Source organism: Gymnoscopelus microlampas (assembly GCF_963454915.1).
Source record: "Gymnoscopelus microlampas genome assembly, chromosome: 12".
In the NCBI taxonomy this organism is placed as follows: Eukaryota; Metazoa; Chordata; class Actinopteri; order Myctophiformes; family Myctophidae; genus Gymnoscopelus; species Gymnoscopelus microlampas.
This window is the reverse complement of record NC_139949.1, coordinates 34,477,715-34,490,507: the sequence shown is the minus strand read 5'-3', so window position 1 is coordinate 34,490,507 and position 12,793 is coordinate 34,477,715. Positions and strand designations below refer to the sequence as shown.

General features: G+C 41.5%; 1 protein-coding gene across 3 annotated transcripts in view; it reads right to left on the bottom strand.

The window, feature by feature from the left end:
- acsl6 (acyl-CoA synthetase long chain family member 6) overlaps positions 1-12,793 on the bottom strand; it is a 65,050-nt gene that overhangs the window by 20,935 nt on the left and 31,322 nt on the right. For all 3 annotated transcript variants that reach the window (XM_084073362.1, XM_084073361.1, XM_084073363.1), the window contains 6 exons: positions 11,636-11,700; positions 10,112-10,213; positions 8,845-8,944; positions 5,004-5,182; positions 2,943-2,975; positions 2,626-2,677 (listed from right to left, as the gene is read on the bottom strand). In XM_084073362.1, coding sequence (XP_083929488.1) covers positions 2,626-2,677; positions 2,943-2,975; positions 5,004-5,182; positions 8,845-8,944; positions 10,112-10,213; positions 11,636-11,700 — 531 coding nt within the window. The remainder of the gene's footprint in view (positions 1-2,625; positions 2,678-2,942; positions 2,976-5,003; positions 5,183-8,844; positions 8,945-10,111; positions 10,214-11,635; positions 11,701-12,793) is intronic.

The window sequence follows — 12,793 nt, the reverse complement described above, 5'->3', positions numbered from 1 at the left end:
TGGAAATACTCCAGAAAAGTAAAAAATACCGTACAAATAAGTACAGTACTTGAGTAAATGTACTTAGTTACTTTCCACCGCTGCATGCCAGCACAAATATCTGGCTCATGTCTGGAAATGCAGGGGAATCCAGACGACACAGGGAGAGTATGAAAGAGTGAATCCCCCAAACACTATTGTATGGTTTACAGTTTACACCATCCTTTCCTCTAAAAAGAGTTTCATTTTAACTGTGTAGTCACTGGGCTAATTATACCATTAAAGGCGGAGCTTCACTGTCAAAACAGATATCCAGGATTTAAAATAAATGACCCCTATTCCTACAAACAGCATCATCCTGGTTTACTGTTTAAACCAGTGGTTCTAAAACATCTGCATGTCAAGGACCCCAAATTGATATGTATTTTGCCACTGGCCCCCCTTTGAAAATATTTTGTCATAGAATTTGAATTCTCTCCAGAATGCTTTTGGATTTGTAAAAAAAACAGAAAAAATTGGGAAAAAGAATAGCTGATCTACAAGCTCACAACGTGTCCGTTGTGAGCTGTTGTGAGCTTGTAAATCGGTTATTTTCGAAAGGCCGAAAAATAAAATAGGGCAGAAGCAGGGGAATTTGCTATGTATTTGGCTGCACAACCCCATTTGAAAAGATGTTGTGTCCCCTTGTATAGGGGATCCCTATAAAATAAGATGTGTCAACATTTGTCAAGATTTTTCAAAGAGAGATCTATAACCTCACAATGCATCACGTTGTGAGCTTGTAAATCGGCGATTTTCGAATAGCCGATAAATAAGGGCATAAGTTGTAAACTGTTCCTCATTTTGCAGGGGACCCCCTGGAAAACCCTTCAAGGACTCCTGGGGGTCCCCGGACAACATTTTGAGAACCAGTGGTTTAAGCTATGAGACATTGTTTTTTTAGAAAATATCAAACTCTTGCGTATAGTTGAAATACTTGACTGTATTCAGTCCACCATTTTAATGCATAATAGTGAGTGTGGCGAGTGAGCAGGGTGTCACAAGATGTAACTCCCAAACTTCACTGGTATTTTAAGATAATAATGAGCCTACTCATGGCGGCTGTACCACTGCCAGGTGCCTGAAGGGCTTTTGGAATGAGAGGCCTGTTACTGATATAGTTTGTTCCAAAATGTTGGATTACACTATTACATTTCACACAGTGAAAAATGAATCACTATTGGCTTGTCTATTGTATGATTAGTTCTGTAAATACCAAAACCGAGGAGGTCAAAGAGCATGAATAAGTTTCGGAATGACTTCCTGGAGGGATTCATAGTGTAGCGAGCACAACACTGTGCATAGTTTGACCACTTCTAGTCAGTGAATTAATGCCTTATCTGTAAGCCAACCATGAGGGCTTGTCTCTATAAGGGGTTTATTGAGGGCTCTATTTTAATGACTCTGCGTGCACTCACATGTGCATACTCAACAGATCAGAGTTATTTTTGAAATATTCATTTTAGTTTGATGTTTGATTTCTATTTAGTTTTAGTTAGGTTTACGATTACATAAGTAGTTTTAGTTAGGAATTGACAAGTTTTAGTTTAGTTTTTTATTTGTTTTAGTCGTTATTTTTTCAAGTACAGTATGAGGAACGCCTTGATTTATAGATGCTGAAAAAGGTAGGATAATAGAATGCATGACAATATGATTATATGCTTTTTATTTATTTTATTTTTAGTAAGTTTTTGTATTAGATGCGTGGAACTTCTCAAAAAGCTGTAGCGGTACTGCCCCTATTTGCACCACTACACCCCTGGTCTCCATGTATGCTAAAGAAATCTTGACACATACTGTAGTGCCTGCTGAGCCTGGGTTCACACTGCGTTCACTCCATGGATGGAGGTTTGGCAGGTGTACAGCTGTTGATTACCAGCACTATCTTATGCAAAAAGAAAAAGGTTAAAAAGTTACGTGATCCAGAATCCTAATTTCTTCTGTGATATCTAGTGCCTGCGGATTCCCCCAAGATGACTAAAGGCCAATACATGATCCTTCTGATGTCGAGGTTTGGACAGGCTTTCCGAACCACAGTTGAAGAGAGACAGGACATCTGGAGGTGCACACGAGTTATGAGAAAAAGTTCTGAGACCTGCCCATCAGAAGTTCTGAATGAAGTCAGTTTATAGTTATCACCTCCCTTTCCGAAGAAAAGCTTGGATGATGGAAGGAGCATGTATTGGTCTTAAATTAGATTAATAGACCATTACCAATAATAAAATACCACTTAGTTTTAGTATGGCAGAAAACTAAACCTAAGCATCCATTTTGTGTCGTTTCTGGAATGAGGACTCGTAGGGCACGGTCCCACCGCACTTTTATTTTACCTTTGAGGCGGAATCTGCCAATGCTTTCTCAATGCACTTTTTTTTGCATTGACAAAAGCATTGGCAGATTCCACCCCATTGGTAAAATAAAAGTGCGGTGGGACCGCGCCCTAAGGGTCTTTTCGGTTGCATTTTGTACACTTGTAGAGTAAAATGAACACTGGGGATTTTACTGTGTACTAACAGGCGTAAAAGCCTGGCTAGCTATTCACCTGCACTTAACGTGCACTATCTTTTGTTCCCTGCAGCAATGGTGGTAGCATAAAGTAAACATTACCTGTGGTGCCACTGGTGAAACAGACAATAGACAGGTCGTCTGGTGCAGGTGGCTGAAGAGAACAAAAAACATGGGTGTGTTATTTTATGAGATTGACATACAGCCTACTGTATCTGTAAATTGTCAGCATGTCTCTGCAACAGACAAAATGCCTGTTTGTTTTCTTGTACTGTACATGCAGATTCAAATTATATTACAGATATTCCCTCACATTCCAGACGGAAAGACGACTTCCTTTTTGGACTGTTGCAGTATGTACTGTTGTGTAAAGTTGTATTAAACCCCTCAGTGAAAGATGAATATCCAGTTGTACTTACTATTGGTTTTCTGTAGTGATCTTTTCCCAGGGCCTGTAAGGAAAAACAGCATACAACACGACACAATTAATTTAATTTACTCTATTCTTCACACACATGAAATCGCGATACATTTTGTAGTTGACTACAGTAGGTCTGCAAATAAATCCTCTAAATTCCTTAAACTAAAAAAGACAAAAACTAAAAACAGTCAATTACCTTTTACAAGTAGCGTTTGACTGAGATTTGGCAGAATCTCAAGAATGTCTTGAGCAGAGAGATCAAGTGATTTTCACGCACGTTTGTCTGAATGCTGTCATTAGTGTTGAATGAACCACTTGAACCCTACCTTCCCTATTCTTAGGTAAACACACTCACAACAAGGTCAAGGTCAAGGAGCTTTACCAACCCGACAACCCGTCGCAATGTGGGTGCAGAGGTGGACAAAGTACCCGACCCCAGTACTTGAGTAAGAGTACAGATACTTTACTCAAATTTACTGCACTACAAGTAAAGTAGAGTAAAAGAAGTAATTGCTTTTAAATATACTTAAGTATTCAAAAGCACATGCTTTGAAAAATACTTAAAGTACAAGTAAAAGTAAAAGTACATGCTTTTAAAAAGTATGTACGCCAAGTTTTGGAACACAAACGTTCTAAAACTTGACGTGTGTGTCTCATATGACCTCATGCCGTCGATTGGCACTTCGGACGGATCAACGGTTACCGAGAACCAAAAACAAACACGATACACATGTATCTGTCTGACCGCGGGTCTGAGGAGGATGCACAAATTCACTCACTGTGTGTTCGGCAAAGTAAAAGCCATAATATGGAGGAATGTGATAGAAGAATGGAAGTAATGTTGGGATGGAGGAGGAAAATGAAGGCATTTTTATCAAATTAAAAGGAAAAAAAGTGGGTGAGAACATAAGGTGCAGTATGGGAAGTAGGAGAAAGGCGGTCAACAAAACATGTATGATGACCATGTATTCTAGTGTTCCCCACTTGCATTTGTGACATGCATGGCCCTGAGTAGGGTGCCAGTCTAGTTTTTTAATCCTTTATCGCCCAATTTAGTTGTTATGCCAATGTGTCCTCCCCACACATTTGCTGGAGTGCGTGCAGCAACAAATTTGCACCCTCCCCACCCGGTTTCCCTCCACCGAACAGGGGCCAATAGAGTAACAAAGTTGTGATGTCGAAACCACGCCCCCTGGGTAATTCCACCAAAAGAACATCCCTACTTCCCAGCTTTTAAGCAGTGGTGTGAAGTAACTAAGTACATTTCCTCAAGTACTGTACTTAAGCACAATTTTGAGGTATTTTGACTTTACTGGAGTATTTCCAATTTTCAGTACTTTTACTTCTACTCCACTACATCTCAGAGGCAAATATTGTACTTTTACTCCACTACAATTATTTGAAATCTTTAGTTACTAGTTACTTTGTAGATTTTGATTATTATTACAAAACGTACATTATCCACTTCAGCCCTATATTCATTTTGGCCATTTGAAAATAGCCGATCTACAAGCTCACAATGCGTCGATGCGACGCATTGTGAGCTTGTCGATCTGCTATTTTCAAAAGATTTTTATACATTTTATACATTGTAACAGAGTATTTCTACATTGCAGTATTGATACTTTTACATCAGTAAAACATGTGAGTACTTTTTCCACCACTGCTTTTAAGGCATTTAATGTGCCGCAGCAGCAACAGCCAATGAAGCGACGAATACATTGAAACTACACACGTCATGCACTGTGGCACTGAAATGTCTGGCAATAGGAGATTTTTCTTCACGATTTATAATATTGCTTTTAAGATTGGTGACTCTGATCTTCAATTCTCTCTGTCTTGCCGACATAAGTAATACCACAAGGACATTTGAACAGATAAGCTACATACTTGGTCTTACATGCAATTGGACCCATAAGGGTCCATTTGGTTCCATTTGGTTCGACTGATACACTCTCAAAGTTATGGGGATCCGTGGACTAAACTGGGGTCCTTGAAATGAAAGTTTTAGAACCACTGCAGTAGCACACCTCAATACAGTGGTGCGTTTGTGTCCTACCTCCACCTCTCTCAGGGACTGGACATGGATGCCACACCCCTCGGCGTGCTCGGCGAGGGCGGAGTCAAACTCGTCCATGAGGATGATTCTCCGCAGGCCCATGGTCTCCTTCCGCTCCACGTTAGCCAGGAGCACCTCGGCCTTCTCCGCCTTGTCACAGATCACCGTGGAGATGTCCGCTGGAATGACACAAGCACACAAGAGCGGCCGAACCCCCTTGTGTGAATGAATACCCGCGGAAGAAGAAAACAAAATGAAACGTGCTTGCGCAAAACAAACACAAGAACAGGCCCGATGTGGTTCAATTTGAATTAGATCAAAGCAGAATGAATGAATGTCTAGTCCAAATTCAGCAACTCGAAATCAAGAACCACCTGAATCTACATAAAATCCCTCAGACTAAACCAGAGTCACTGAGGTGGAATATTCCAAATGACACCAATGTTTAATCAGTTAGCAAATTAATGATAGAGTTGGTTAGTGGAAGCTGTCAATTTGCATATATTTGTGTGCCAAAAGATTGCATCTCTGCAACAGCAGGCCTATTTGGTGTGTATTTCAAAGGTCCTAAGGAAAGCATGAATGGGATTTTCAGAACACAGCTAAATCAAAATATGAGACTTAGGGGTGGTCACGGGAGACGGTACATTCTGTTACAAGTGTTAGAATATATCAACAGCTGCTTTTATATCTTTAATGCCATAATGTAATACTGTACATTTCGATTCTCAGTCTCTCACCCGCCGTCACCAGAGCTCCACCCACCTGTGTTAGCATTTCGGAGACAGAAAACACAGAGACAGTAGGACATGCAAATGGTTTGGCTGGCCGGGAATCAAACTGGGGAACCAGACCCCTTCATCGTTTCGGTAGGGAGTTTTGGACTACACACCAAATGGCGGAGACGCTACTTTCAGCCGGCAAAATTACACAGTTTCCAACTCTGTGGCTCCATGGTTCTTCATAAAGTACTTACCTACTGTAGGAGTAATTAACTCAATGTCGTTACCTCTAAGGCTTAAAACCACTCTTTAAGTTAAGCCTTAACTTAAAGAGTTAAGCCTACTTTATACTACGTAATACGATGTTGATGCTTGCCGACAAGTGCGATGGGAGTGTGAAGGTAACAAGAGTGACATAGGCCTTTTCACACTTGACAACATTCTACAGTAAGTGTGTCCACGGATACTTCCTGTTGCGGTGTTTATGAAAATCAGTGGATAAACCTGGACCCAAGCAGTTCCCTAGCAACGCAATTCCACTGACAAGGTTTATATCAGCCCTGGGCTAAGCTTATTACTCTGTGTGTGTGTGTGTGTGTGTGTGTGTGTGTGTGTGTGTGTGTGTGTGTGTGTGTGTGTGTGTGTGTGTGTGTGTGTGTGTGTGTGTGTGTGTTTGTCACCATATTAACAAAGCTGTTAAAATCAATTTTGACATTACATACAGTACATTTACTGTGTGTGTCTGTGTGTGTGTGTGTGTGTGTGTGTGTCTGTCTGTGTGTGTGTATGTGTGTGTGTGTGTGTGTGTGTGTGTGTGTGTGTGTGTGTGTGTGTGTGTGTGTGTGTGTGTGTGTGTGTGTGTGCGTGTGTGCGTGCGTGCGTGCGTGCGTGCGTGCGTGGGTGCGTGCGTATGTGCGTGCGTGCGTGCATACATGTGAGTGTGCATGTTTGCATGCATGACATGTAATCAGGGAAATATGTGAAAAAGTTGTTCACTTCCGGCAGAAAGTGTGAAATTTTGTGTGTGCTGAATTAAAAAATTGCCGGATCCAAGTACGTAGAGTTCGGACCAAAGGGTTTGCCACCATCTTGAATTCCAACATGACAAAATTTAAGATGTTTGTTAGTTCTGAATCCCATAAAAAAAAAAGATTGGTAATGTCATATTATATTTAGGGTTTGCTGTCAATCCTTCAAACATCTATTTTTTAAATGATCATTTAACCGTTCCTACTCTGTTCTTCTTGGAAGCATTGTCCTGAACAGAAACAGTTCTGTGCATGGTAGATTAGCCTCAAAACATGTTCAATTTCCAGCACACCGTTTTTTACACATGCATCTGATCAGCTCTCGACACCCTTTTGACACCTCCGGCATCACCAGATCATCCTTTTTCACCCATCCCCAATCTGCAAGTGAAGGAATCTCTGGGTTGGCAATTTGGGACTGTCCCCAGATGTGACCAGCTAGAAAGACTGCTCTCTTCACATGTTGATGAAGTGCCTCCTTTGTCTGTGGAATATTTTCCACTTTGTGATTTCCAAGAGCAAATAGCTGCTTGCGTGCCTCGTACACTTTCTTCAGAGGAGAAGTTCTTCTGTACAGGACAACAAAGAACCTCTCTATTTCATCCATATCATCATTTGTTACTTCTGCTGGTGCGTGTGAGAGATGATAGAAGACTTTCCCCAAGTTTGGCATACTGTACCCCGCTGGTAGGCGTGCCAGGCAATGTAGCAACATTCGTGAATCAGCCTCTTCATGTGTATGTACATGGTTGAAGTTGAGAAACATCAGTAGGGGGGGGGGTGGGTTGATCTAACCTCTTCTTCATGGGTTGTGAGAAGTGTTTTCCCATCTGAAACAACCATTGTTTCCAGAGCAGTTGCGAAGAAGCCGAATAATGTATTTTTGTTGGAATCTACACAAAGCTGCTCCAGTTTAGTGCCGGTGCCACAACCAAGACTGGTTCCTTCCTTGAGACTGTCCGTTCTGTACGAAGGAGGAGTTTTGTATCCCTCAACTCCTTTGCCATGCATCGAACATTGGAATCTAAATGTTTTGTTGCCCTGTGAACTACTTCTTCATCATGGATAATGCTATCACAAAAGAAACATATGCTAGTGGTACTCTGTTCAACGGGTGGAGAAGCAAAACTTGCTCCGAGTCTTTTCTTAACAGGTGTGTAAGTTGCTTGGCTAAGTTCAAGGTCAGGTTTTCTTGCCCTTGATTCAGCCCTGGCTACACACGAATTACTACACTGCACATAACAGTTTTTGTGCCATTTGGCATCATGCGTAGCAAGGGTTTCTGCAATACCACAACCACCATCTAGTCTGGAAAGGTTTATCCCGCAAGGTAAGGCACTTAAATCACTCAATGCCGCGAGGTTCTGAGCAAGAGTCTTGTACGCTTCTTAACATGTCTGATTCTTGGCCTTTCGTTTATCTCTTTTTTTGAATGTTCCTGACAAAGAGCACATGGGGTCCAGTCTGTCGGCTTTCAATTGTTGACGACATCTTTTCAAAGATTAAATTGTACTCTACATTAGCATTAACATCAGCAAATATAAAATGAACACAACACAATGCGTAGAAAAACTTCCAAAACGATTTGACTCCAGCATGAGATGAGCACGACTGTGTCCGTGAGTTAGTTTTACGGGACTTTGTGTGGGGGCTCACTGCCTCTCAATGCAAATGGATTACTAAACATGAACAACGTGTGAAAACAAGAATTCTGCAAACAGCTCATAAAGCCTTCCGTGTGAAAAGCTTTACTGTTTACGCTGGTTTCTTGTGTCAGATAAAAAAAATAAAAAAAAATTCAAAGTATTGCTGCATTACAATTTGGTTTCATCAAAACAAACTTGTTTCACATTCAAAAGTGATGAGGCGTCAAAGATTGGAATACAAAACCTCTTTAATTCTCATTTCACGACCAGATCCCATGGGAAAAGTGCTTGGATCCGGCAACATTTGAAATCAGCATACTTCAAAGATTCCATATGCAAATGTTCACACATGCCTGAAGTGAACAACTGAGCCTATTTGTTACATATTTCCCTGCCTAATGCATGTGTGTGCAGGTGCGCATGTATATGATGTGTGTGCTCTTACCAGTGTTGATAATGTACCGTATGGCGTCAGGGCCCAGTGTGTCGTATAGGGGGACCACTACCATCGAGTAGGTGTAGCACGCCAGCTCTGAGATGATCCACTGTACAGGACACATACACACACAAACACACGCACGCACGCACACACACACGTGCGCGCGCGTGCACACACACACACACACACACACACACACACACACACACACACACACACACACACACACACACACACACACACACACACACACACACACACACACACGCGTAAGGAACCAGGAGGTAGCTGACTTCTGACGAGCTTAACCTGTTAAGTGTGTCAGTGTGTGTGTGTGTGTGTGTGTGTGTGTGTGTGTGTGTGTGTGTGTGTGTGTGTGTGTGTGTGTGTGTGTGTGTGTGTGTGTGTGTGTGTGTGTGTGTGTGTGTGTGTGTGTGCGTGCGTGTGTGTGCGTGCGTGCGTGTGTTTACCTATTACACTTAAGTGAGGGGAAGCCATGGAAAGACAGAAGTGAAATCACAACTGACTTTATTATTATGAACAAACACTCCTAGAAGTGTTCAGGGTTGTCTGTTAGTGTCTGTCAGCTTGCTGTGTTTCAGGAAGAGTGAAGAGTAAAACAGACCTGAGTATGGCACTGTACTTTGTGCGCACGTTTTTTTCCCTCTACATCAAATGTCTTTCCCGAAAATAGCCAATCTACAAGCTCACAACGGTGCGAATGTAGGGATGGTAGGGTTCAAGTGGTTAAGGGGCAGTTTTTCCTGGCTGAAAACACCAAATTCTTCTTTGGTTTGTAAGTTTCGCTGTCCTGTACTCATTTATCCCCAGTTAATGTTTAGTGTTATTCTCCACATGCACATTTTTAGGGACGTGAGAACAATAATATTACTCTAGCATCCATCGTGGGGTGGGCATTGGACAGGGGATGGACTTCCCAGCATGCTTCGGGGGGCACACATGTTTTTGGTTATTGCTTTATAGTCATTAAATCAAATTGTTGTTTGCCATGGGAATGTGTTTGGGAGGTGTTTCATTGTGCTGCATTTATATTTATTTTACATGTGTAAACCATAAGGGGTACGGATGATATTGTGGGCAGCACACCCCAGTGTTGGGAAAGTTCACTTTCTACATGAACTAGTTCAAAGTTCAGTTCACAACTTTTAAAATGAAGTAGTTCAGGTCATAGTTCATAATTCAAAAAATGTAACTAAAGTTCATGGTTCCAAAAATGACACAAACACACAGACACACAAACACACACAGTTACCTCTGGCCTGTTCTGAGCGAAGACCCCTATGAACTGACTAGGGTTGGGCAGACAGCCCTGGTGCAGCAGGCCAGAGCCCAGGTACTCCGCCCGGCCTGTGACCTACAAAACAGGAGGGTGAGATGTGATGTTTGTACCTCTAGTTTGACAATGTTGGACATGGGGACATGTTGTGGGGACATGTTGTGGGTTGTGTAACCCCCAACGCCTCATGTGTCATGACAACCAATGCAGCCAGTCAGGGCAGGAAGGAAAGGAACATTAATCTATCAATATCATACCGCTGGCAATTGGCTGGCTATTACTAAAACACTATACTGTAGGCTTGCAGCTATCAATGTGCTTGCTCAAAATAATGGCATGAAAGTGCTCTAAATAGACAAGGTGACTGACCCATTTCTGGGAAATGCATTAATGAACCAACCTTATTGTTTAACTGATTAAAACCGGGAAAGCATCTGTGCCATTTTAGAATTCTTTAGCTATTCAAAAATAGCAGATATACAAGTTGTAGAGCTGCTATTTTTGAAAAACCGTGAACATTTTTGAAAACCTTTGAATATATTTATTTTTAACGCGATTTTAGTCAAATCTTTACTTCTGAGGGTCCCTGGAACCAAATATTTTAAGATGGGGGGTCCGCGGGCAAATACATTTTTGGGGTCCTTGAAATTAACAGGTTTGAGCACGACTGATATAGCAACATAACATGATACAGCGACATGAAGATACAAAGATACATCCGACGTTTGTAGCTGTAGCTCTAGCGACAAAGATGCAAAGCTACACATTCAAGTTGAGCTGGGTTCAACTTCCAGATACAAAGATTCAAAGCTACAACTGTAGCTCCGATGTCCTCACGTTTGATGACGTCAGCGACCGCTTTGAGCAACACAGATACAAAGCGACACAGCGACAAAGATGCAGTGTATTTTTGTAGCTTTGTATCTTTTAATCCAGTGGTTCTCAAACTTTTTCATGTCAAGGACCCCCAAATTGACACTTATTAGCCCGCGGACCCCCATTTGAAAAGATAAGCCAGGGACCCCCATAAGAGAAGATTTTTACGGCTCTAGCAGTGATTCTCAATCATTGTAATTTAAGGACCCCCCCAGTTTGACATGCAGTAGGCTACGGACCCCCATTTAATGGCATTTCTATCTCTGGTACCCCAATTCATATTGTAAAATGAATGTTAATTTAACTCTGAGAGTGTACAAATGGAACCAAATGGACCCGTTAGGGTCCATTTGGTTCCATTTGTACACTCTCAGAGTTACAGACCCATAAGGGTCCATTTGGTTCCTATAAATCATTTAGCTGGGGACCCCCTGGTATCCCCTCAAGTACCCCTGGGGGTCCCCGGACCCCACTTTGAGAACCAATGTTTTAATCTGCCCATGTGAACGTTAATGGGTTAAGGTTCTATTATTGTCACCAATGTAACTGTGCTTGCATAAGTCTGTCATATTAGACCATGACATCGTCAAACGGCTTGAGAAAGACACACTTTTTTTAACTAACCTCTTTGTAGGAAATCCATTTGTAAGGCTGGTTGGGTAGCCGAGAGCCTAGACAAGGACCATCACCTGTTGAATGCATACGTAAAAGAAAAGAAGTTAGCGAGGGGGGACAGAAAAAACACAGAACTGAGAACAGAGATGGGGAACAATTGGTGGTCAACTGGTACGATCACTTAACCATAATCCTGTCATTACAGGTATTTTGTGTTTCTAAAATAGTGAAACCAGCCAATCTCCAAGCTCACAACGCATCAAGACACAATGTGAGCTTGTTGATAGTACTGTACTGACAATTGTTTTTGAACATTTTAAAATATTTACTTAGAATGACAGAAAGGTGCTTGGTCTTCATCTTTGTCCTGCCTACAGCAGTAATTCTATGGAAATACATTTAAAAAACTGGCATGCACACTTGTGGATCAGGCTAAAGCTAACTGTATTTCTATGTGTATTATGTTCCCTGGTCTAGGTTTCTTAGTCCTACGGTATGTTCCTGTCTGCCCCAGGCCTTTCTCAGTTGTAATCACCTCCCATGTGCATATTATATCTGCTCTTTTAAGACTTTGTCTGATAGTCTGTTAATGCCAGTCAATTAATGTTAAGCCTGGTGATATTAGTGTACAGTATGTAAGCCTGTTATGTTATGTTCAATATAATCGCTCTGCGACTAAATATTAGCGGTTTATTATGGCAGATATGATTATATATTCTGATTCACAAGACATAGTACTTGTACATAATATAACTGAATTGGCTGAAAAGGCTCGAACAATTCTTTAGTTTATTTTCGAGTCATGCTGTTTCCGCTGGAGGTCAAATCCCTGTTCTAGACTGCAGGCTACCTAGAGGGCGGGCCACGGGCCGCTCTTGCTGTCGTCACAGGCCTTGCAGGCCTTATGCAAAGGCTAATATGTAATTTAGATAGCATGTTACTGTATGTTATGTAGACAGATGCCAGGTCATTTGTAGATCATATAATGTATAGCTTCAATGTACAGATTATTGTTTTTTTTAAATATTATACTGTTTAGACTGATCTGGTTCTTGGTTTACCTATGATCCTAGATTACTATTTCCATGCATTTGATGTATTACCTTGTGTATTACCTTGTTCCTTGCTTACTGTAAGTCGCTGTGTATTAAGAGCGTCTGCTAAATG